The 24,546-nt window shown below is 48.3% G+C and overlaps 1 protein-coding gene across 6 annotated transcripts in view; it reads right to left on the minus strand.

Moving 5' to 3' along the window:
• Nucleotides 1-425: 425 nt before the first annotated feature.
• Nucleotides 426-24,546, minus strand: part of Med12 (mediator complex subunit 12) — a 24,425-nt gene continuing 304 nt past the window's right edge. The window contains exons 2-45 of one of the 6 annotated variants that reach the window (XM_017794970.2): nucleotides 24,027-24,131; nucleotides 23,628-23,819; nucleotides 23,336-23,492; nucleotides 22,684-22,865; nucleotides 22,387-22,497; nucleotides 22,019-22,273; nucleotides 21,378-21,524; nucleotides 20,763-20,862; nucleotides 20,515-20,651; nucleotides 20,164-20,295; nucleotides 19,570-19,696; nucleotides 18,892-19,121; nucleotides 18,145-18,225; nucleotides 17,854-18,024; nucleotides 17,505-17,649; nucleotides 17,287-17,337; nucleotides 16,866-16,984; nucleotides 16,552-16,695; nucleotides 15,976-16,139; nucleotides 15,621-15,752; nucleotides 15,040-15,267; nucleotides 14,722-14,866; nucleotides 14,440-14,560; nucleotides 13,806-13,907; nucleotides 13,593-13,706; nucleotides 13,173-13,348; nucleotides 12,830-13,009; nucleotides 11,879-11,950; nucleotides 11,305-11,438; nucleotides 10,977-11,138; nucleotides 9,929-10,040; nucleotides 9,677-9,766; nucleotides 8,920-9,029; nucleotides 8,553-8,688; nucleotides 7,431-7,592; nucleotides 5,709-6,086; nucleotides 5,340-5,490; nucleotides 5,008-5,204; nucleotides 4,760-4,837; nucleotides 4,453-4,670; nucleotides 2,385-2,631; nucleotides 1,768-1,914; nucleotides 1,494-1,575; nucleotides 426-735 (exon numbers count right to left, since the gene is read on the minus strand). In XM_017794970.2, coding sequence (XP_017650459.1) covers nucleotides 692-735; nucleotides 1,494-1,575; nucleotides 1,768-1,914; nucleotides 2,385-2,631; nucleotides 4,453-4,670; nucleotides 4,760-4,837; nucleotides 5,008-5,204; nucleotides 5,340-5,490; nucleotides 5,709-6,086; nucleotides 7,431-7,592; nucleotides 8,553-8,688; nucleotides 8,920-9,029; nucleotides 9,677-9,766; nucleotides 9,929-10,040; nucleotides 10,977-11,138; nucleotides 11,305-11,438; nucleotides 11,879-11,950; nucleotides 12,830-13,009; nucleotides 13,173-13,348; nucleotides 13,593-13,706; nucleotides 13,806-13,907; nucleotides 14,440-14,560; nucleotides 14,722-14,866; nucleotides 15,040-15,267; nucleotides 15,621-15,752; nucleotides 15,976-16,139; nucleotides 16,552-16,695; nucleotides 16,866-16,984; nucleotides 17,287-17,337; nucleotides 17,505-17,649; nucleotides 17,854-18,024; nucleotides 18,145-18,225; nucleotides 18,892-19,121; nucleotides 19,570-19,696; nucleotides 20,164-20,295; nucleotides 20,515-20,651; nucleotides 20,763-20,862; nucleotides 21,378-21,524; nucleotides 22,019-22,273; nucleotides 22,387-22,497; nucleotides 22,684-22,865; nucleotides 23,336-23,492; nucleotides 23,628-23,819; nucleotides 24,027-24,131 — 6,468 coding nt within the window. In that variant the 3' untranslated portion in view covers nucleotides 426-691. Of the gene's footprint in view, nucleotides 736-1,493; nucleotides 1,576-1,767; nucleotides 1,915-2,332; nucleotides 2,632-4,452; nucleotides 4,671-4,759; nucleotides 4,838-4,998; nucleotides 5,205-5,339; nucleotides 5,491-5,708; nucleotides 6,087-7,430; nucleotides 7,593-8,552; nucleotides 8,689-8,919; nucleotides 9,030-9,676; nucleotides 9,767-9,928; nucleotides 10,041-10,976; nucleotides 11,139-11,304; nucleotides 11,439-11,878; nucleotides 11,951-12,829; nucleotides 13,010-13,172; nucleotides 13,349-13,592; nucleotides 13,707-13,805; nucleotides 13,908-14,439; nucleotides 14,561-14,721; nucleotides 14,867-15,039; nucleotides 15,268-15,620; nucleotides 15,753-15,975; nucleotides 16,140-16,551; nucleotides 16,696-16,865; nucleotides 16,985-17,286; nucleotides 17,338-17,504; nucleotides 17,650-17,853; nucleotides 18,025-18,144; nucleotides 18,226-18,891; nucleotides 19,122-19,569; nucleotides 19,697-20,163; nucleotides 20,296-20,514; nucleotides 20,652-20,762; nucleotides 20,863-21,377; nucleotides 21,525-22,018; nucleotides 22,274-22,386; nucleotides 22,498-22,683; nucleotides 22,866-23,335; nucleotides 23,493-23,627; nucleotides 23,820-24,026; nucleotides 24,132-24,546 lie in introns of those variants that run through there. The other 5 variants (XM_017794969.2, XM_029557438.1, XM_029557437.1 and 2 more) reach the window with 5 other exon arrangements.

The following is a 24,546-nucleotide window of genomic DNA, read 5'->3' on the forward strand; positions in this document are numbered from 1 at the left end:
GAATTTCTGTAGCCTATAAAAAGGAAACCACTTGGTATATGATGGGGACCACATGAGGTGGTAAAAGGGTAGGCAGTGTCTGTCACCTCTGCCCTTGCTCCCAGCTTGTTTGAGGCCCAGCACCTTGAATGTTGTGGAATGAGGATGGGGTTCCATTGATGTTTTTCCCCTCTGGCCTAATGACCCTCTTCAATCTTCTCAATCCCAGTGGTATGTCACTCATGGAGTAAAGCTGTAATGAATCTGCCCTTCTTAAAAGACTGAGGGCCTATACCTCAATACAGGCTGCTTTCAACTAGAGAAGAAAGGGTAGTACTCAAACTAGAATTCAGAAATGTAGAGGGCAGAGGATAAACAAGGAGATGATGTGGAAGGCATGAAGGCTCTGACTTGTTGATCCTTCACTGCCCTGGCACTCTCCCATGAAACCACCATTTGACATGCAGACTCACACACTCCCTTTGCAAAGAAGCTCTGTGTATTGGGTGCAACAGCTCTGGGGTCTCTATATAAATAATATACAAAACCCAACAGCTCAATGCTTCACATTAACAAAAATACTAAAAATTCAGTAAAAATGGAGCCTGAGGGAAGGGCCCCAACCACTACTGGTGCTAGCCCAGGAAGGGGACTGGGAATTAAGCAGAAAGGTTGGGCCACATCCAGTGTACAAGCAGTTCCTCCAGGTGACTCAGTAGCGTCCAAATATGTTGGTACTGGGCTGTGGCTGGGTATCTGTGGAAAATGAGAGGTTGTCAGGGCTGTGAGTATGAGGAAAGCTAGTCAGGTGGGAAAGGAAAGGGGAGGAAAAAGAAGGGAAGCCCCACAATCTGGGTCTGAAGCCAGCACCTCAGCTGCTTTTGCCTGCCCCATGCCCCACTTCTTCCCCAGACTCTCTTTGGGAAAGAAGCAAGCTTACTGGAGAGCTGTTGTTGAAGTTGCCTGACCAAAGCTGCTGTCTGTTGCTGCTGTTGGGTCTGCTGAAGCCCCTGGCGCTGGAACTGGAGTGGAAACAAAGTGGAAGATAGAACTTCAACCTTCCACCTCCTTCTTCACCCTTACCTCCTAACTCACTGAAGAGTGCCATGCCTTGCCTCCTAAAACTACCCCATCAGGCTGTCCCCAACATGGGCAGGCTGTGTGCCTGTTCTGTCCAGCTATCCCTGAGCCTGAGGCTGTAGTCCAGCAGCTACCTGGGGTTGGGACTGGGGCTGGGGTTGGGGAGGAGCTGCTTGTTGCTGCTGCTGCTGCTGGTGTGGTGGCTGCTGCTGCTGTTGCTGCTGCTGCTGTTGTTGCTGCTGCTGCTGTTGCTGCTGCTGCAAAAGCTGAAGATGTAACTGCTCTTGCTGTTTCTTGTAAAACTCTTGTAGTTGTTGCTGAATAAACCATTTTGACTTTAATAAATAAAGGCAAAAGTTTCATGTATTATAAATCTCCTAAACTCTTCTAGACTGGCACATGCCAGACTCTCTTTGGGAAAGAAGCAAGCTTACTGGAGAGCTGTTGTTGAAGTTGCCTGACCAAAGCTGCTGTCTGTTGCTGCTGTTGGGTCTGCTGAAGCCCCTGGCGCTGGAACTGGAGTGGAAACAAAGTGGAAGATAGAACTTCAACCTTCCACCTCCTTCTTCACCCTTACCTCCTAACTCACTGAAGAGTGCCATGCCTTGCCTCCTAAAACTACCCCATCAGGCTGTCCCCAACATGGGCAGGCTGTGTGCCTGTTCTGTCCAGCTATCCCTGAGCCTGAGGCTGTAGTCCAGCAGCTACCTGGGGTTGGGACTGGGGCTGGGGTTGGGGAGGAGCTGCTTGTTGCTGCTGCTGCTGCTGGTGTGGTGGCTGCTGCTGCTGTTGCTGCTGCTGCTGTTGTTGCTGCTGCTGCTGTTGCTGTTGCTGCTGTTGTTGCTGTTGTTGCTGCTGCTGCTGTTATAAGGGTACAAGAGATACTTGTGAAGACAGCAAGGGAGCTGTGACTCCGTATTGAAAGGATGGCAACAGGGAACAGAAAGGGAGTTAGGAGCAAGAAATAGGGAGGACACTGTCCATATCTGCTCTTCTTGGACTGCTGTATTGAAAGAAGTCAAACCTAGTGTACCTGGCAGGCAGTGTTTTCCCCACAGAGATTCTCATTAAATGAAAGGGGAGAGCCACTTAAGCGCCATGAGAGAGCCCAGCATGGTGGTATAGGCCAGCCTGGGTTACCTAATGAGTTCCAGATCTTGTCTCAAAAAAAAGAAAAAACAAAGAAAATAAAAAGTGCCACCATAGGTCAGCCATTCTGCTGGGTGCTTTGCATACTACCTCACATTTAATCTTGGAGATAGTGTGGGAAGAATATGACCTTAGCACCTTCCTTGGGCTCCCAAGTCTCAGCCCCAGGGCCTTACCCGCAGCATCTGCTGCTGCTGCTGTTGCTGCCGGATATGGTACTGCTGCTGTTGCTGCTGCTGCTGCTGCTGCTGCTGCTGCTGCTGCTGCTGCTGCTGCTGTTGTTGCTGTTGCTGTTGTTGTTGCTGTTGCTGTTGCTGCTCAGGCAGGATGGAAGTTGAACGGACGCCTGCCTGGACACTCTGGGCACTCAGCGAAGTCATAGTACCCATCATGGGTGTCTGCTGCAGTGTTTGATGTGAAAACCTCCAAAGACAAGAGGTCTAGAGGTCAAGGCACAGGGCAGAGAAAGGGGGCGGTACAAACCCTGGGTCCCTGACCTGAAAGAAACTAACAAGTTATTGCATTCATTTCTCTTGGCACTAACTCGAGGAGCCCCTCTGGAGTCCAACAGGCTTCTAGGTCAGATAATAAGGCACCAAGACAATACGCCATTTTAGTGTCTCATAACCTTAACGGTTAGGAATTTTTCAATTCTGTTTTAGTTACTTTTCTCTTATGAAAAATAGTCTGCACATGAAAAGCATTCTATAAACACTTATCAAGTTTTTTTTTTTTTTTTTGTAGTTTCTGTTGTTGCTCCCCAGAAACATTTCATTTCGGCTACTCCATAAACCTTTTCTACCCAAATCCACACACCTTTGACAGTCTTTGGCTAGGCTCCCTGCCTCGTCTTCCCCCACTTTCCCCTACGCATTCTGTCCATTCATTCCACACTAGTCTAATGCTAAACCCCTATCACTTTCCTGATCAAAACAGTCCTTTTTCTAGGCATTGTGTCTCAATGCTACAGGCTAGCATTCAAAGCTATCTGTCAACCTGCCCCCTCCAAGCCTAGCCCCTACTCCTGCCCTAGCACAAATTCCACACTATATCCAAGCTCTGATCCTTTCTATTCTTCAGACACCTCACTCCTTCCAGTCCCACATCTTTGTTCCTGCTACATCTTCTACCTGGAATGCCCTTCCTTCTCCTCTTCTCCCCAAATGCCAATCACAGCTACCCTTCAAAGGCTAGCTCAAGTTTGATGTCCATGAACCTTTCTCCCATGACTCAGGTCCATACTGACAGAATCAAGTCCCATTTCATATCTTGGCACCAACTGCACAAACAAGTATAGCTTTGTCCATACTATTCTATACACATTCTTCTGTACTGTCTTTTTCTCCTGTGTAATAGCTCTACTTCTCAGCTTAGTGTGGTGGCACACACCTTTAATCCCAGCATTTGGGAGGCAGAGGCAGGCAGATCTCTGTGAGACTGAGGCCACCCTGGTCTCCATAGTTAGTTCCAGGCCAGCTGTGGCGACAGGGCCTCAAAACAATACCCCCCAGAATAGCTCTACTTCTCAACTAGAGTAAAAGTTCTTTGTGATGAGCACTATGTTCTTTTTCCACTATCTTTCCTCTCTCTAGTCCTAGCATAATTGTGGTCATAGAGTGGGCATTTAATCAGCCCACTCTAGAGTATTCTAAATCCTAAGCTGCAGCGCCTCAAGACAGTTTCCCAGGTCTTAACTAAGACTTGACTAACATTAACCATGTAATTCATTTGTACATCCATGCCTTTTTCCCTTTGACACAGGGTTTCATGTAGCCGAGGCTGGCCTCAAACTACATAGCCAAGTATGATCTTGAACTTCTGATCCTCTTGCCTCCACCTCTTGAGTACTGAGATTACAGGTATGCACCACCATGCCAGGTTTTGTGTGGCATTGTGGATCAAACTCAGGGCTTTGTGGATGCTAGGTAAGCACTCTACCAAATGAGCTATATCTTCAGCCCTAGAGATAACTGTTTAACACTGGATTTAGGACTCCTTATCTTTTCTTATCAGAGTCAGATACATTTGTTTCTTTTCTCTGGTCTTCAAGGAAATGCTGGGGTTACAAATGTGAGACTACTGGTCTCCAGGGTCCCTTTCAGCCTAGGCCTTTTATGGTTATGAGCTACATGACTGGCTTAGTGTTCCCGATGTCTCCAAAAGCTCAGACCAGTCCTATCACCTTCATGTATGGGTTTTCCCAAACCAGATCCTTGCTTTCTAGCTCACCACTAGTTAGGGTACCTTTGAGTGGAGGCCAGTCCATGTCCATAGGTTGGGGCCTGCTGATGCACATAGCCACTGGGCCGCTGTTGCAGGTGGCGGGTAGGATCTACAAGAGTAGGATTGGTAGAAGGGTGGGTGCTCTGATAAGGCTGGTTGGAGTAGCTGGGGGGCACCATGGTACCTGCAGGGCCTGTGTGTTGCTGCAATCCCACATGAGAAACATAAGAAGTATAGCCCTAGAGAGAGGGAGGGGAGAGAGTCAGGGCATGAGTGTGCACCACGGCTTGCTTCCCTCTCCTTGATGTTCTTAGTCCCAGGAACTTACCTGGGAGTTCTGCAAAGCATAGGAAGAACTTGGAGTCATCTGATGGACAGATGACTGCCCCAATATCCCTTGACTCTGCTAAAGGGAAAAAGGAAAATTCAAATTCAGGAAATGTTTTCTGCCTTGTCTATCTTGTATCTCCTACCCTACATGTCCTTGTGAAGGTCCCAAGTGTCTCCTCAGTCCCAAGACCCACCAAAGCCCCTCTCCCTGAAAGCCCTCCCTACTGCCCCTCTCACTATCTTTGCCTGGAGCTGTTGGCGAAGGCGCTGTCCCTGGGGTACTGCAGGCTGCTGCTGCCGGTAAACAGAAGTCTTATAAGAGGAAGGTTCTAGGCCCATTACGCCAGTCATAGTTGTAGGCAGTACTCCGGGGTAAGTTGGTCGAGTTGGCAGCTTCTGTATTGGTAACCGCATAGGGCGGTATGTGTCCACACGAGGGCCACCTGAAAAGGAGAGCACACTGACCTCTCTGGGACCCACATCCCTTCAGCCATTTTTAGAGTCTCAGTCATTCACAGCTCCCCTGGGAAGGGAGGAATGTTCAGGTGGCTTCATCATTACTAGAGGCTAGTACTTACCAGCAGGTAGTGGTTGGTTCTGGGTATAAAGGCCTATGGAGCCCTGCCTATAGCTAAGGTGGGATATGGAGCTCGGGTTTGCATGGTGCAAAAGGTCTGGAGGCACTGTCACACCGTAGGGGCCACTCCGACCCGGGCCCATCCCATAGTCCTACATGGGTACAGAGGACAAAGGTGAGTGGGTTACAGCAGTGCTGGGTAGGGAGGTGAGGGAGGAGAGTGTGAGGAAGAGCTTCATAGACACAGCTAGTTATTATCATGATTCTAATGGTACCCCCTTCCCCACGCACTCCCACACCTCCCATAAACTAGGACCTCTCACTCCCTACTGCACACAGTCAGGAAGAGGGGCTGGGTAGGGGCACTGGCCTCAGTCTTGGTGGATGGCTGGCTGCGTTTCTTGCCCTTGGTGGACTTTTTCTTGCGCTCCTCAGTGCTGGGAGGAGCAGCCCCTGGTTTGTCAGTCTTAGGGGGCTCAGGAGCCTTTTTCTCAGGCTCTGATATGGCAGGGGCTGGTGGTTCCTCATCTTCTGGGGGCAGTGGCAGTGGCTCCAGGTAGTAGGCTCTGGGCCGGGGCCTCAGGTGTGTGTGATAGAGCAGCAGCCGCTGCTGTTCCTCCCCTCGTGCCACTCGACGGTCTACTCGAACTGTGCCAAACCAGCCCCAGGAGAGTGGTGCTGATGATGGCTTCAAGCTCTCAAAAAGATCCCAAGGAGAGATCTTTTGCTTGGTGGAAACCTGTAGCCCCTGCTCCAGAAAAGAAACAATGGGCTGTTGAGTCTTGGAAAGCAGAAGGCAGGCCTTGAGGACTTGTAGAAAGGATAAAGTATCTGTTGACAATCTTTCAAACAAGGAAAAAAGTTGTAAGTAGATCAGGGGACATGATGAGAAGATAGACATAGACACACAGACATACAGACATATTCAGGAAACCATTTTGCTAGGACAGAGATGAATTAGCGGAAGAAAGTGTAAAAGGGAAAAATTGAGGCTAGGAGAGAAAGAGATTTTGAAGAGGCCGAAGCTTGGGAGGCAGAGATGCAAGTGAAGTGGGGTAGGGAAGACTGACATAAGTTGAGAGGGGTGGAAAGGAGGAAAGAGAGAGAGAAAGGGAGAGAGAAGGGAAAAACTAAGGATGGCTGAGAAAGGTAGTCAGAGAAACAGGAAGACCAAGACAGAGAGGTAGAGAGACAGGGAGGGGGTGGGAGGGAAAGACAGGGACAGAGACAGATGGATGAGGAAAGGAATCAAGAGAATATGTACACAAACGGGGTTGCACTTTGGATTTTAAACTCTGTACCCTCTTTTCTCTCTTCCATACACAATGAAATGGTTACTCAACAAAAGATAGATTGCTCAGCAGTTAAGTTACTGCTCTTGCAGAGGACCTGAGTTCCCAATACTCATATAAGGCAGCTCACAACCACTTGCAACTCCAGCTCCAGAGGATCCAAATCTCTTTTCTGGGCTCCTCGGGTACCCACATACATAAATGGTATATGCACATATACATAATTTTTTTGGTCTTTTTGAGACAGGGTCTCCCTGTAGACCCAGCAGGCCTGGAACTTGCTATGTAGACCAGGCTGGCCTCAAACTCACAGAGATCCACCTGCCTCTGCCTCCCAAGTGCTGGGATTAAAGGTGTGTGCTGCCATGTCCAGCATAAATAATTTTTAAAAATCAAAATACTGCAACTGATAGTGATAAAAAGAAAACTGAGCCAAGCTGGGCAGGTGGGGAGACACAGGGAGAAAAGGAAGAAAAGAGATAATGGTGCCAGTAGAATAGACAAGAAGATGTGGGACAGAGAAGAGAGGAGGGTAGGGCACAGAGAAAGGTGTGAGAGGGTGGTGAATGGTGGGTAGAGGTGAAGGGAGGGTCCAAAGAGAGGGTGGGACACTAAAAGAGGGGGAGGTGAAGTATAAGGAAAGCTAAGTAATTTTCTCAAAGCCCTACACATGGTTTGTAAGTTTTTTTGGGGAGAGCCTGATCGGTTCATCAATATGGTATGTTGGCTAGCATTGTGAGGTTAGAGGTTAACATGGGGGTGGACAGGGGCAGAGAGCATGGAGAGAAAGCAGGACATGCCTCCTTCTTGAAGATGGAATCGAAGCCAGCAATCTTGTTGCCTTTGGTGTCGATAAGGGAGCCCTGTGGCTCACAGGTAATGACATCTCGGGTCTGCTTGGGTAGCGGCAACAGTTGGCGAACCTTCTCCAGACTGTCAGACTGGTGCTCCCCCAACTCCTTCTGTAGGCATAGGAAGATGGATCATGAGTTCAAAGATACAGAAAAACAGGGATAGGAAGTCACAAAGGATAGCTAAGAACATAGAATAAAGAAGACAGAGCCAGACTTGGTGGTGCACATCTGTAATCTTAGCACTCAGGAGGCTGAGGCAAGAGGATTCTGAGTTTGAGGGTCAGTCTTGCCTACATAAAGAGAACACATCTCAAAAAATAAAAATAAGTTAGGTGGTGGCTCACACCTGTAATCACAGCACTCAGGAGGCTGAAGCAGGAGGACTGCTATGGGTTCGAGTGCAGCATGGGCTACACAGTGAGTTCCAAGACAGCTTGGGCTACAGAATGAGATCCTGTCTCAAAAAGAGCAGAAAAAGAGGGAGAGATGGCTCAGGGGTTAAAGGCACTGGCTGCTCTTGCAAAAGACTCAGGTTTGACTCCCAGCATCGACATGGCAGCTAACAATCATTCATAACTCCAGTTCCAGGGGATCCAAGGCCCTCTTCTGACCTCTGTGGGCACTGCGCAATATGGGTGCGCTTATATACATGCCAGCAAAACACTTATACACATAAAATAAAAATAATAAAATATTTTTTAAAAAGCAAAAAACATGCTGGGCGTGGTGGCACATGCCTTTAATCCCAGCACTTAGGAGGCAGAGGCAGGTGGATCTCTGTGAGTTCTAGGCCAGCCTGGTCTACGTAGTGAGTTCTATGGCCCAGCTGGGGCCATAGACCCCCCCCCAAAAAAAAGCAAAAAATGTAAATAAAAAAGGCAATGGCACTCAGCAAATTCTCTTTGCACAAATAACCAAAGAACAGATAGGAAAGAGAAGAAAAGAAGACTTAGACTAGAGTAAGTTGTCCCCCTCCCCCACCCCTCTGCTGAACAGCAAATGCAGAATCAAGGCAGAGGGACCTGAGTTTCCAGGACTCCAAATTTTGTTCTTGCTTCCTTTGCTTACCTGAAGCTTCTTTGCCAGGTTCATGTACGCACGTTTGTTTTCCTCCATGCTGCCTTGTGAGATGCTAGACATGTCTGCAGCCAATGTCCCATTGATAAGCACGCTCAGCATGTCCAACACAGTGGTGAAGAGCTCACTGTGGCAGGCAGGAAGCCAGGGAGAAAACCAGAGAAGCAGGAGGTTAAGAAAGAAAAAGACCTTGGAGAAAGTCACAGGCAGGAAGGGGTACTCACGATGTCATCCCGAGGGGCCCAAGACTGTGTTGGGAACCCAAGGCCATGGAGCCACCCTGATCTCAGTGGCTCCTGCAGCTGGCAATGGGGTAGGGACTCCTCCAGGGCATGACCTGCAGGGGTGGGATGCTTACTTGTTGGACTGCATGTCCACAGTGCCACTGATGATGATCTCCAGGAGGAGCACGGCCCACTCTGTGGTCTGCTGGGTACTACGCTGCACCGTGTCAAACATGCCCCCCACCTGCCAGGGCCACAAGTCAGTTAGATGGTTCAGGCAATGCCAGCGTTTGAAGAAAGCTTAGCTTAGAACCCGGGTGGGTGGGAGTTGAGACTCCTGGGACTCTAGCCCATCATTGGTACCTATGATTTGCTACTTGATCTTGGGCCAGTGGCAGATTTTGATATAACTGGGTCTATTTCCTTACTTATAAAGAGATGGGACTTGCCAGGCATGGTGGCACACGCCTTTAATCCCAGCACTTGGGACAGAGGTAGAGGCAGGAGGATCTCTGTGAGTTCAAGACCAACCTATCTCAAAAAGACCAAAAAGAAAAACAAAAAAGAAATGGAATTGTATTAAATGATTTCCATAATTCCATTCAGCAGTCCATAATGGGTTTCTAGTATTTCTAGGGCCTGACCAGAATGTCATCTATTGAGGCAGAGTTCCTGTAAGCATCCAGGGTATTCAATCTATTGGACTCTGGCCACAGGGATTCAGTTCTTTTAACCACTTTAAGACCTTACATCTTTAGGAAGACAGAGTTAATACTGGAAGACCCCCCAAAAGCCTAGGGCTTCCATTCTCAACCCTGTCCTTCCCAACCTGGGCTTCTTTACTGCATTTCCAGTCCTTCCCCTTTTCTTTCATCCCAACTTCCTCCTTACCAGGTTCAGCCGCAATTTGAGTGCCTCATGCATTAGCTGCTTTGGTTTGCATTCATCTAAGTACCGGCCTTCTCGCCAATTGGTGACAATCTAGGATAGAAACAAGTTTAGCATGCAGCTCATGGATCTCCTTTCTATTCCAAAGCACTTAATGTGCTTATCAGAAAGAAATGAAGGGTCCAAGTACATAGTGGCCTCTGAGGTGCATCCTTTCCCACCCTGCTGCCACCTCCATGGTTCAGAGACCCATACCTGGTGCACCTGGCTGTGCAAGGAGGCAAGGAGTCCCTCCCGTTGCTCATCCTGCCCTTTCAGACATGTCAGCACCAGTGATAAGAAGGGCTGCTGGCTCAACAGGGACATGCTAGAGCCATGAAGGGAGAGGGAGAAGGGGAGGGAGACTGCGGGTCAAGCAACTTCTAAGCTCCTCCCAAGTCCCAGATTCTGCTGTTACTCTTTTTACATTTTTATTTGTTTTATGGATGCCATGATGCACATGTGGACGTCAGAGGACAACTTGTGGGAGTCAGTTCTCTCCTTCCACCAATGTGGCACCCGGAGATTGAACTCAAGCTGTCAGGGTTACCAACAAGTATTTTTACCTACTGAGCCATCTTCCCAACCCCTAGATTCTACTCTTTCTTTTTTAATTTTTTAAAATTTTATTTTATCATTTTTATTTTATGCGTATGAGTGTATTGCCTGAATGTTGGTGAGTGCACCAGTGTTGTGCAATGCCCACAGAGGACAGAAGAGGCCATCGGATCCCCTGGAACTGGAGTTACAGACAGTTGTTAGCTGCCATGTGGGTGCTGGGATTCGAACCTGAGTCTTCTGCAAGAACAACCAGTGTTCTTAACTGCTGAGCCATCTCTCCAGCCCCTAGATTCTACTCTTTCTTAAAAAATATTTTATTTATTTTTTATTTTATGTGCTTGAGTGTATTGCCTACATGTATGTAAGTGCACCATATTATGCAATGCCTGTGGAGGTCAGAAGAAGGTGTCAGGTTCCCCTGGAACTGGAGTTATAGACAATTGTTAGCTGCCATGTGGGTGCTGGGAATCAAACCTGGGTCCTGTGCTCGAGCAGTCAGTGCTCTTAATGGCTGAGCCATCTCTCCAGCCCCTAGATTCTACTCTTATGGTGTTAACCTCTTGCTTAGTCATGCCACTCATCTGACTTGCCACTTTCCTATGACATCTGTTCTCAACCCTCAGACGCAAAGTTTGTTCTTCCCTGTGCCTGTCTCCTCCTCTCCTTTCTGCTCCTCAGTCCTTCCCCATCACAGCCCCTTTACCTCTTCTGTTTTTGTCGATCACGTTCTTTGCGGGATGTAGAACCCAGGTGCTGACCCTTCTCCAGTTCTTCCCCGGCAGCCTTTAATACATGCCCCTGAACTGAGGTGGGCAATTTGGCAATGAGAGGAGCCACCAGCCATACACCAGAGCGCTCTAGAGAGCTAAAACCAGAGGAAATAGGGTTTCAGGGGAGCCAGGTAGGCAAGGTTGAACAATTCATCATTTCTTTTCCCTGGGCATTCCTAGCAGCTCCATGCTACAGACATCATTGATGCTACTAGCAGAGAAACTCATGAGGGGATGAGTCCTGACATGTTTCTACTCAACCTGAGCACAGGTTTGGACTTGCTGCTGCTGGGCATGTTGTTTGCTGTACTTCCAGAAGATGACCCTGTCTCTGCTGACTGTTGGAAAACCTCAATTGTGGCCTTGGCGATGTTCTCCAAGAGGGAGTTCATCTCCTGGGAAGGACAAAAGATACAGAAGTGCTGAATAGTCAGCTAGCAGTGAAGGGAAGCATGGTAGGTGAGATGGAAGATGAGGAATGCTTCAGTGGAGGTAGGGGGTAGGGACACAACTCTACCAGAAGCTGTGCCTTCTTGTGCCTCCATGTTTCTACAGCTCCCCACCATCTTCTCTTCTGCATACCTCCTTACATCAGTGGCTACAGAAACAGGCCCCACCCACCGCAGCCATGCTTTCCTCACAGCTAAAAGCGTCAATACTCCCAGGCCATTTCCCTTATCGACAGCTCCAGGTGTCTGCCACTCTCCCATCCCTTCTTATCTCTTTTAGTCAGGAGCTTAAGCATAGGACCTAGGTTCTTCTATGGTAGTTGGTCTCCCTGACACTGGAACTGGAAGTGAGAATGGGAAAGGAAGAGCCTGGAAACACTACTCACATTGTTAGGGGTCTGCTTGATCATGAGCTGTAGTTCCAAGGAGGACTGGCGCATGGTCCACTGGTCCAGGTTCTGTGGTAAAGACCCCAGTCCCAAACTAGTCATTACTGTGTCACCCCTAGCTACCTACTATTCTCTGGCCAATTCATGACCTCCCATAACTTTGAATTACAGATTCCTAGAGGTCTCCTCAAAGACCCTGACAGGTCTTTACAGGACACTCTCTCAATGTCCTGTGCAGACTGGAAAGCTGTTTATTAGGTAATCTCCCTTTGGCACTATCTCCTCTGGTCTAAAGAGACCTCATTCCTTTAGTTTTTCTTCCATGGCCTTATTTTTCCACCCTCCAGTCGCCTGAATGTCTGAAGCAAGCAGTATGACGAAATAGGCATAGGCATATCTAAGCTCACATATTGGCTCTAAACTTACTAGCTCATGTGACCTTGGGCAAGTGAATTAACTTCTTCAAGCCTTAGTTTCCTCACTGATCAAACAAAGATACTCATAGTCAAGTGACAAAGCTATAGAGACGAACTGAGGAAATGTGTGCACAGTGCCAGACAGCAGCACACGAAGCACCGTGAGCGAAGCTCATGCTCACGAGCAGATAGTGGCAACCACTCAGTTATGGAGTCACAGTCAAAGTACCAAATATGCAAAGCCAACCCAGGCCACCCAGAGGCTAGTCTTCCCGCCAATGAGTTATCCTCACTCCTGATAGCTGTGCCCTCACCTAACAGCCTGACTCTTGAGTCTAGACCATATTGGATCTGTTCCTAAACCTATGTTCTTAAACTGTTTCTCTTGTTCCCTTTCTCCTTCATGCTTGTTCATTTTCCTGTTTACTGAATGTTCTTTCTCTCAGTTCCCACTGTTTCTCTCCAGATAGGGTCTGGCTGCTTCCAGACAGGGTGTGAATGCTTCCTCCAACACCCTAGCACCTTGGCCTACCTGGAGAATACGCTTAATGCGCTGCCGCTGGGGGTTTTCTCCATCTTCGTTGTCCAGTAGTCGATGTGGGTAGCAGATGAGTTGCATGAGGCGCTGGGCCTGAGCGCTACTCAACACTGGGTCTTGTAGATCATTGCTATCCTCACACAGTGATTTAAGGCAACGTTCTCCTACCCATTCCTAAGGAAGCTGATAATCAGGAGACTGCGGGAAGCTCCAGGGGGTTGTTCCAGGAGCAGGGAAGGAACCCAATGTATAGTAGGGAAGTAGTGTGATCATGGGCTGGGAACAGGACCATATTACACAGAGGCATTTAGGCAGTGTGGGGGAAGGTGCGACTGACCTGTTGGCAGATGCTGCGCAGCACGTATTTGGCATAGACATCCAGACTTGCTGTCTCCACAGAGATGTTGCGGCCACCCTGCCTCCGACCGCCACTGCCACCTCCTCCCTCCTCTTCTGGAAGTTCTTCTGTTCCTCCTGTCACAGTGAAGCCTGAACCTTTCAGTTCCGCATCCCCTGTGGTTCATGGGTTGGAGATAGGGAGGGCAGCATGAGATCAGAACACTGTGTGGAGACCTGCCCTGGCCCACAGAGGCAGAAACCCCTGAAATGCTGTCCTATGGGACAGAAATATACTTCTCTCCTCTCCAAAGGTCAGAGAGACCACCTTTGGGAAGGAGAAAGACTGTCCCTGTAGTTTAGCTGGCACTCCACCCTATACACACTTCTGGCACTTCTCTCTTCCTGCCCCCTTACATACCAAGTACAAATACAGCTTTGAGAACTGCAAACACAGCTCCATCCACGATGCGGTTCTGGGAGGCAGCCAGCAGGTGGCGGTCACAGGAGGACCGGATTCCAACGGTAGGCTTGTCTGCAGAAGGAGCCCAAGTCAGGGAAAGCAAGAGTCTAAGTAGTGGGCTGGGAGAGCCAGAGTTCCTATAGTTGCCTGGTTCCAATCAGAGTCACTTACTTCCGTCAGACTGGCAAGGATTGAGTTGTGGTGTCTTGAATAGGTGGAGGAGGATGCGGCAGGTAAGCCGGGCCCCAGGCTCAGAATCCTGCTCACTACAAGCTAAAAGGAAGGCAGAGCAGATCTGAAAAGGATGAAGCCAAACTCTGCGTGTATATGTGTCCATGCATGTGTATGTGTGCGGGTGTGTTGGGAGGGGACATAGGGGAAATACAGGGGAAATGAAAGGAGAAGAAACAAGATAAGTGAAGGAGACAGAGGACAGAATTGTTATGCAGTTGATGGGTCAAAAACTGAAAACGTCCATAGGCTGGGGCTGAAGCTCTTGCTTGAGCACGAGGGAGCCATTAAGTTCCCACCCCAGGAAGACGGACAGACAGATGGACGGACAAACACACACACACACACACACACACACACACACATACACACACACACACAAATACAGGGGTCATCAGGGCTACAAATCTAGCATTCAAAATAGGCCCTTCTGTCCTGGAATGCAACAAGGCACTGGCCTAGTGAGAGCCTAGGAACTGCAGCAGGGTGTTCCACAATGAGAGGATGGTCATGGAGGATGTGTTGACATGTGGTGGAGATCTGACATTCTAAGGGTTATGGATTGATAGTTCACCAGCATTAAGGAGTGAAGGGATGGCAGCACAGCGAATCAGGTCTTCTAGGAGCAAACACTGTCGAGCAATGAGGATGGCAACAAAAGTAGCCAGGGAATCATGAAAAGACAAGTCACTGACCTGAAAAAAGTAGACAGACACCATGGCTCAGTGTGGAGGGAGGACACCCATGCCTCCAATCTATTCAACTCTGACCCTCCATGGCCTTGATGATTGTGACCAGACTCTTGCCAGCTGGGTAACTGTCCCATTCTCCAGCAAGACCACACCCAAAGGCTTACATCCACATTGCACAGGAGATCGTTGAAACCACAAGTGCCATTGTTAGAGGAGCAGCACAAGGCCTTAAGTACTCCTAACCACTCTGCACTCAGTGACTTGCAGTAGCCGGTCAGCTCCGCACATAGGATTGCGATGTCATTTACCCTAGGGAAAGCACAAATGCCCTTAGGAGAAGCCTTGCTCCACAAAACCTCTGACTCACAACTTTTCATCTCTGCCCCAGTAATAAGGAAGGGAACAATACCTCCCAGGCACATCACCCCTTCCAATATCAGGTGGGGGCATCATGCCCATTCCTCACTCAGTATGCCCCATACCTATCGGGGTCATGGTGGCCCACACAGACGTGCATAAGGGCATTGCAGACAAAGCTGTAGCGGTTAGCAGGGTTCTCACTAAGACTCTTGCCTAGCCCCGTATAGGTGAATGTGTGAGCAGCGGGGTTCTCCAGAGTGTCAATCATGAACTCAGGTGCCCAGCGCATATTGGATTCTGATGGCTCAACGTTGCAGTAGATGGTGTTCTTCACTTTTGAGCAAAAGTCACTGCAGGGGTTGAGGGGAAAGGAGATAGCAATACTGAAGGAGGTCCAGAGGGGATAGAGGAGAAAAGAAAAAAGGAGTGAAGGATAGAGGACCTTGGGAGAAGAAAAAGGGAGCTGGGTCACAGCAGACATGCAGAAGGGGCCCATGGGAGATTAAGAAAGAGTGGCCTGTGAAGGCAAAGAGGAAGAAGGCTCACTCTTAGTAAGGCAACAACAAGTGGGGGACACAACCTGTATGGGACTCCACATAGACAGCAGGGTGCTAGACTGTGCTCTGCTCCTGAGGTGAGTGGTAAGGAAGGAAGGAGGTAGGACTGGTCCCACTCTCTACCTTTTACCTCCTACCTCTCTTACCTGAAGAGCTCCCCAAATTTGCTTTTTAAATGGCTACAGGACGTGTACAGATCATAGAGATAAGCAAGGATACAGCGCTCTGCAGAGGAGCCATCTGAACGGTTCATTCCATGTTTCACCACACCACACAGCCTGTCACAGAGGCAAAGTGGAGAGAATCAACAGGTGGTGTACAGAGTCCAACGCACAAAGGCCTCCTTGAAACAAATTCAAGGGCCTTAGTAACACTATTCCTTCCCCCACCTCAATGGCAGGCACTTCCCCACACTATGAACCCATGTGTTCTTTCTAGACTGCTTCCAACTGGCATTCACTGGAATCCTGTGCATTTCAGTTACTTTGAAGTCCTCCTTACCCCTCAAACACTTGTGCCATCTGGTCCTGATTGAGGATAAGGCAGGCATGATAGTGTCGCAGGACGGCCACAATACACAAGCACAGGCTGGTAGTGTAGCTGCCCACCAGATCCGAGGATTTGAGAAGCAGCTCAGCCTCAACCACACTCAGCTCATTCAGCAGCTAGCAAAGTAGATGGGGGTGAAACATGAGAAGAGGTCCCTCATATTGTATACAACTCCTCTCTCTGTGAGGAACTTGGCAAGGTCAAGCCCGAGCCCCTTCCTGCTGGAGCCACTTCAGCACAGAAGGGTCAGGTTACCATGTACCACTGTCCTTCGCTCTATTAGTGACGTCTCTAACCAGTCTCCAGGACAGCACTCTATGAACTCTACAGGGAGAGGATGGTCTGTATCCAAAGCCCTAATCTGTCTCTTGGGCCTCCCCAGGGAGCACTAAAGTTTCTGTTCCTGCAGTCTTAGCTCATGTTCCACTCTCCCTGTGCTAGTCTTTCTGCCCCTTCAAATAGCCTGGGAAACTGGCTGGAGCCCTCTACCCTTGTCCTCATGACTCTTATCTCCCCCAACTTCCCCACCTGAATGGCAAAGTCGATGAGGCCACTGATGCTCAGTGAATATTCCATGAGGTCGAAGATGAACTGCACATGCTGCACCAGAGGCAAGTGGTATGACATGCCAAGGGCAAAACTTGTGATCTGCTCCAGAACATTCCGGGAGACCTGATAAGGCAGTAGTAGTGAGACGGGAATGGAAGGACGGAAGAATCAGGGAAGCAGGAAAGGATGATGGCAGAAGGGGATAAGACTGCTTAGGGAAGAAAAAGGTAAGAGGAAAAGCAAAACAGGACAGGAGGCTAGAATGTTGGAAGGGGGCTGGCTTAGTCCCACACCTGAGCTGTGACCTGGTGTTGATCATAATGAGAGAGGTGCTGAAACTTAGCAAAGATATCTTCAGCAGTGGGGAAGGCTTCTGGCCGGTTCCGGCGCCTCTTCTGCCCATCCTCCCCACCTGAGGGGACAGTTGAAAGCAATGAGTCATGACAAAAAGCACAACTAGTTGACTAGGGGGAGGGTAGGGGTATAAAGAAGGGACTGCAGGAGGGAGGGAGGAAGTGGAAAGGGAAGGAGGGAAGGAAAGGGAAAGAAGGGAAGAGAGGTCAAGGAAGGGCTGGGGAGGGATAAAGGGGACAATGAAGCACAGGTTTAGAGGACCACAGACTATATGGACCTCAGAGGAATATGTACAGGAAGGTACTAGGTTGAGGGAGGGAAGGGAAGGGGGAGGGCAGTAAGGGGCTTACTGTGAGGTACCTAAGAATGTCAGGTCTCCAGGATTCAGAGGCACAATAGGAGCAAGCTGGTCTGTAGAGGGGGGGAATGAGGGGGGAAGTTTCAAAAGGACTAGAGCTCTCAGGAGATTCCAAGAGACAGGACACTGGGACATGACTGGGGAGTTCCCTATACTGGGGATGGGAAAACTGACTAGGGCATTCTTTGGGGGACATCTGTTTAAGGAGCCTCAAACCCACCAGTTTCTGCTGTCCCCTTGCGGTTCAGAACCTTCAGGATATCCTTGGTAATTTTCTTGATGGCATGGCGGGCATCATCTCGCTGCTTCCCCACCCCAAACAGTACGACCAACCGCTGGTTGCACTCATGGCTGCATGACTCCTCCTGCATCCCAGCAGCACCATCAGACTCTATCACACGTCTCCTGCTCTCCTCTTAAGAGCATGCTTTGTACCCCTCGATACTTCTGTGTTCAAGCCCCCTTCCCAACACACCCACACCCTTAGAAACAGCCCTAGCCCCTAAGAAAATTCCTTGGACAGAAATCTGGGCTCCAAACAGATCATCACAAGCTTTGGGGAACAGTACCTGGGGGATTGGAAAGTGTGTAGCATACTGCACATGTCGTGGCTGGTCATAAAGGACTCCAAGTGTCCCTTCAATCTTCTCTTTGGGTGGGGGTTTCACTTCCTTTTCGACATCTGGTTTCTCAGGGGATGGGCTTCCCTTCCCCTCACAAGGCATAGTAGGGGAGAACAACTAAGAGGGGCAAAGGGCAGAGCATTTAGGAGAATAAGAAGGATGAGGAGGTATAAAGAAATTCCAGAGGCACAAGGGGAGGGTCTAAGGAGCTGGAGTCTTCCATGCTCAGGGTCTTACTGAGAAATCAGGCTTTTCCATGTCTTCAAAGAGCACACTGGAACTAGGGTCAATGTCCATAGATTCAGAGAGCCCTGGATCCTGAAGGCACAGAAATAAGCAAAGCCGCTTTAGTCCCAGGGAGTGGCTCCTTGGTGTCTAGAAAAGTTCACAGAACTGGAGAGGGGAGATCATACTGGGGAAAGCCCAAGTTCTAGATTTAAACCATGTCCAATTAGTTATTTGACCAGTATGGACCTCAGTTTCCTCAGCTTTCAATGGAAGATAAGAGTTCCTCACAGGGCTTTTTGGGGGGGAGCTGGGTTTTTTGTTTGTTTGTTTGTTTGTTTTTGAGACAGGGTTTCCCTATAGCCCCAGCTGGCCTGGAACTCATTGTGTAAAGCAGGCTGGTCTCAATCTCACAGAGATCTGCCTGCCTCTGCCTCTTGGAGTGCTTTATAAACCACAAAATAAGCAGGGCGTGGTGGCTCATGCCTTTAATACCAGCACTCTTGGGAGGCAGAGACAGGTGGATCTCTGTGAGTTCAAGCCTAGCCTGAGCTAAACTTAACCTGGTTTACATAGCAGGTCCCACAACAGTAGGACCTGCTCACTACATAGTGAGACCCTGTCTCAAAAGAAAAAAAAAAAACCCACAAAGTGCTAAGAAATACTACCATTCTTGGGCAAAAGAGACTCAGAGTCCTCTAGAAACTGTGAAAATTTGTGTCAAAAGAAGCAATTATGGGCAAAGAAAAGGCCACACACCTCCAGCTTGCTACTGCTGCTGCCTTCAGTTTCCTTGCGCTCTGGGTCATCGGCAGGATCATCAAAGGGAGAGGGAGGCCGGGGACCAGGCGCTCCAAAGGCAAGGTCCCCACGGGAGATGAGAGTGCAAGTATACATGTTGTGGGAGAAAACATCATGTCGAATCAGTTCACAGAACAGCAGTACTAAGTTAAAGAATTCCACTCGCTCACTCTCACTTCGTGGATCAGCTGGAAGGAGGGAGGAAAGATAGGTTAGTAAACACAAAACAGGACAAAAAAGAGAGAGGGAAACATCTCAAGCATGGTGCTCTTAGAATACTTCAGAGAGGGACAGCCTTGAGGCAGTAACTGCAACAAAAAAAAAATCTAAAATCTAGAAGCCATGAAGAGACACAAAGTTTGGTTGGCTACCCTACCTAATGCCCCTACCACCACCTCAAAAAAGAACAGAGCATCCTTGCTGCTATTTATACAGTAAAAATACTTTGTTTACATGTTCTTGTTAATTCTCTGTATTTCTCTATTCTGTTAAAACTGTAAGATGATCAAGGACTAGAATTACACCTAAAAGTCATTCTGCACAAAGTCCAAGACAGAAATAAAGACCAGAAGACCCTTTATGTTTTCTGGTAACTGAATCTAGGCACAGTAACTAGAAGGCTGCAGGGATCCATACTCAGCATGGGAGCCTGTGTATCCAGAAACTGCAGGAGGACATCCTGGAAAATGGGAGCACTGGGAGCAGAAAGGGAACCAGAGGCAATGGAGCCCTTCTCGTCAGCTGCTTCAGATTCTCCACAACGCTGCAAGATGAGAGAGCAAACTGAGGATTGACTTCTTCCTGTTTCTTCACTCTTCCATGTATAACCTTGGAAGTATCACCCGTGTTACCTCTACCCTACACTTTCCATTTCTTTGCCTCCTCTCAACTGCAGCCTTGGTTTCTTCTGTAGCCAGATTATCAATTAGCTCCTTTCTGCTTGCGCTTTATGTCCTTAACATTCCCTGTACATTCCCTACCACTTTTCTTTCTTTTTTTTTTTGGCTTTCTGAGATAGAATCCCTGTGTGCTGTCCAGGCTGGCCATGAACCCATGATCCTCCTGTCTCTACCTCCCAGTGCTGGAATTTCAGGCATGGGCCAAGACATGAGCTCTATACCACTTCTTTCCAATCCTTTAGCTCTTGTTGTGCTACTACCTCCATCCCTCCAAGATCTCCAGTTAGATTCCTTCCATTGGTCAACTCATTTCCTTTTCTTTGATTCTAACCTCAGCCTCAATTTCTGCCTGTCTCTTCTCCAGGAGCTTGGCCACCACCATGGCACGATGCCGCCCAGAGCGCTTGCAGCTAACAGCCCATTCACATAATAATGATACCACAGCATCATCATCTGAGGAAATCTGCAACCAAAGGATTAGACAAAGATGAGTAAGGGAGAGCAGGGAACATAAGAACTGAGCTCCAATTAGTTCAAGACTAAGCTCCACCTCAAAACATCCGGGGCCCAGGAAGACCATCTCTACAGGTACCCCCTAGTTATGATGACTCACTATGCCTTCCCTCACACATACTGCTGCTCCGGTAATATTTTTACTCTTTCTATTTCCCTCCTTACTCACCTCATGCCCATCTTTACTAGGCCCCAATCCAAAGATTCGGTTGCAAAGGGAGTCGAGAGAGTTGCTGAAGTCAGAGCGCTCAAAACTATGGCTGTCCAGCACTTCTAAAGTATGGAGCACCCGTCCAATGGTGAAACCTGAGGACAAGCAGTAAAGGTCCAGTGCATTCAGACTTTCAGAGATCTATGAACTTTTCACCCATTTTTTCCTCAAACATGCTTCCTAGCTTCTGTCCTTTGATGACCCACCTGCAGTAGCTTCCTGGCATTTATCAAAAGACCAGCGAACCTCAACTGCTTGCCCTCGCTCCTTGATCTGCTGCTCAATCTCTCGTAATTTTGCACGGACCTACAATATCAAAAAAGAAAGCTTGAAGGGAACCCCTAAACATACAAAAGAGCTAAAAGATGAATAGCCAAGGGGCTGGAGAGATGGCCCAGTGGTCAAGAGTACTGGCTGCTCTTCCAGAGGACCTAGGTTCAGTTCCCAGCACCCACAGGGGGTTCTGATACACTCCTCTGGCCTCTTCAGGCACTGCATACACGTGGTGCACTTACATACATGCAGGCAAAACACTCATAATACAGAAAATAAAAAAATGATTTTTAAAAAAGAGTAGCCAAAAGTCAGACACGGTAGTACATGCCTATAATTTAGCACTTAGGAAGGAGAAGGATCACAGTAAGCTCAAGGCCTGCCTGGTCTACATATCAAGTTTCAGGCCAGCCAAGGCTAAATAGGAAGACTGCCTCAAAAACAAAAACAAAATGAACACCAGTAGCAGACTCCGAATCACTATTTCTGGAAAACTAATTTAGTTTCATATCCCAATTTTGCAGTACCAAGGTAGCATTCAGACTTACCTGCTGAGTGAAGGCACTGTTGCCCTCTGGCATGGGCAAGTTGGACGGAGCAATAGGCAGGTGGTCAAGTGGTGACCCAGTCTTGATTCTGCTGTCAGTCAATGAGTAGTGCCAAACTAGGGCACTAGGACAACACAGGAGGATGGTCTGCCAGACAAACAGATAAATCAAACCCAGTTATCATGGCAACCCCTCTAAACTCCTCATTCAAGATCCAACTCTTAGGTTCTACATCTAACTTAAGTTGACTCTGAGTCCTTGGGGCAAGTATCATCCCTGATCCCCTCCTCCTCATTCTCCTTTTCTAAAAAATATTTTGAGATAAGGTTTCATTATATAGCTCAAGCTACTCACAATCTGCCCGCTTCCTACTTCCAAGTGCTGGGACTCCAGGCACACACTATCACACCTATCTTTTCATCCACTTTCCTACAAGGCTTTAGGTCTACTACTTAGTTCTGGGAGAAGATGGCCAAAGCCTCCAAAAAGGAGCATCCTATCACAGAGAAATGATAATCTCCAAGCAGGTACTCAGTGCCTATTCCCACCTCCAAGTTGGAATCCCCTCTGTTCTCCAAGATGAGCAGTCAGTTCTTCTCAGACTATCTCTTAATACTACCTTGGGTCCATCTAGTACCTACCTGCAGGATGCAGCTGAGGCCAAAAACCAGGGGCCGGTGCTGAGGGCACATAAGTAGGTCGCTAAAGGGAGTGGAGGGTGTACTGCTAGTTGGAGGTTGAGGTGCAGGGGTGGTGGGCAGAGTGCTTGTTGACTGAGCTGATATAACATGTGATGAGTGGCTGCTCACACCATCCAGCTGTAGAGCCAGTCTCCGGGTACAGAAGTAGGCAAGGCGGCGGGACAGATATGCAGATTGAACAAATTCCCCTGAGTACTGTGAAGACATGACCAACAGTGTTGCTAGTTTTCTCCAAGGAACACTGCTCTGATGGCTTATTTGTACTCAAATCCTCCCTAGATGCTCCCACCCCAGAGCTTAGGCCTTACTCGAAGTAGTAGGGGCAGCAGCAATTTAAGCAATTCATCCTCTCCAGGGCGGATCTTCTCAAAACACTCAAGCACCCAGGTCAAGAATTCATGTCTGTCCAGCATTCCATCCTATGAGTACCAGGGGAAAAAAGAGTATTAGTTCAGCTCAGGGACTATTAGAGGTAAGTCAGATAAAGTAATGGAAGTATAAATAGGGTCACATTTGGGGGAAAGTAGCAGGCCAGTTCCCTTCTCTACTGACAGCACAGGATAAGGCACAACTCAATGCCACACTGAACATGCTCTTTTCCCTACCTGAAACATGAACATGGCAAGCTTCTCATTGTAGTCCCACTGCCTGATTGCCACCTCTACATCATGGGGTAAAGGTCCTATAGTCGAACTACAGCCTCCACTTCCTGCAGGCCCTGGACGATAATATTCAGCCATCTTCTGTAGCTGTTCCCATAAGTACTTTGTGATGATCTGAGTCCATTCTAAAGAAAAGATGGAAAGGGGCTATTTGACACTATCCTTCTGCTTAGAGTACTCTATCCCCTACTTTCACCCAGAATCACCACAGTTCTAAACTCTATTCATCTTGTTAGACTTTAAGACAAATGCTGCCTCCTTAAAGCAAATAATCATTATGTCCACCACTGAAGTCTTAAAGAACCTTCTGTGTACTCTTTTGGCATTCATCACTTTCTATATTTAGTCATGCCACCTGATCATATGCCTTAGCATCCCTAGTAAGAGCCTAAGAACAGAGATTATATAGTGGTCATCTTTATAACCCAGTACTTGAACACAGCAGGTAATCAAATTACTTGTTGCTTATTAACTGAGTAAATGCAAGATTCATGCAGAAGCAAGGAATACAGACTAGGAGGGTGAATGATTGATCCCAAGGCTCAATCACTCCTTGAAGCCATCAGTGGTACACCTGATAACAGGAGTTACTTACCTATGAAGGGGTCAACAGTTCTCTTCTTAACCTTGGTCTCAGAGATTGCTATATAGTAGGCACAAGTCATCTTGATAAGCCAGGCAGCCCGCATCACAGGTACTGTGTATTTGGCCAAGTACCCAAACAGTTCTTCCTTCTTACTGAAAATAGGGACCTGGATGGATATCACAAACAGTAAGGTTTCTATTACCCCAGGAGCTGGCACTGTGTAGCTTATTTTGGGACTATAGGTGGGGTACCTGGTACACAAACTTCCCATTGGCCTGAAGAGCAAGAAAAAGTACCTCACCTTCTTGGCTAGTTGTGTGAGTGGTTTGGTGCCAGCCAGGTCAGTGAACCAGGTATTAATAGCACTCTGAGATCTTGCAGTCACCAGCCAGAAGTTGTCCTTCTGGATCACCTGGGGTTTCCTACGACCAGTGTCAAGGAGAGTGTTACAGCGTAACTTCTCTGTAATAATGCTGCTGAAGTTGGAACTGATCTAAAGGAAGAGAATTATACCTCAGGGAGACAAGAAGGGGCAGACAGGTGGTCCTGTTTTTCCATGTGAAAATGCCAACATGGTAGCATTGGGTTATGAAGAAAAACTCAGCCATTTAGGTTGTCCCTTTAAGTCTTCCCAACCCAGAGCTTTGCTCCTTCTTAGATTCTTCCAGCTTTTTCCTTCAGCCTGGCAGGGTTGTCTCACCTTGGCAGGATTGAAGTTGACGTTCTTGGCACTGCCATGTTCATCCCCAGAGACAGCAGGCTGATTATTGAAACCTTGTTTTACATTCAAAGCTGTCAGTTCATCCTGAGGCAGGAAAACAGCATTTTAGCTTTTGTTTTTAACCCCTTGGGAAGAGGTTGTGGGAGAGGAGGACAGAAGAGAAGGAAGAAAGGGAAGAGGAGGATTCTGAGTAGAAGAGATTGTTAAAGCTAGGCCCTTATATTTATTTGGACCCCACCCTCACCCCCATAGTCGCTGAGATCCCCCCCACCAGTGCTACTTCAGCATCACACTTCCCAGGTAGGCAGCCTCATCAAGCCGGCCCTAACAACTTTCTGAGGGGTGTGTGTGTGTAGGGGGCCACCTCTGGCGTGGCCGGTGAACCATTGCCTATTCATCCCTCAGAACCCCTGCCAGACCCAGCTTTCCGGCATCAGCCCACTTTACTCTTCCCCGTTTTGGGACTTTTGCTCTCACCTAATCGCCCCGCCCCCCCCCA

The sequence above is a fragment of the Nannospalax galili genome, unplaced genomic scaffold (assembly GCF_000622305.1).
Source record: "Nannospalax galili isolate Female #2095 unplaced genomic scaffold, S.galili_v1.0 scaffold747, whole genome shotgun sequence".
NCBI classification, from domain to species: domain Eukaryota; kingdom Metazoa; phylum Chordata; class Mammalia; order Rodentia; family Spalacidae; genus Nannospalax; species Nannospalax galili.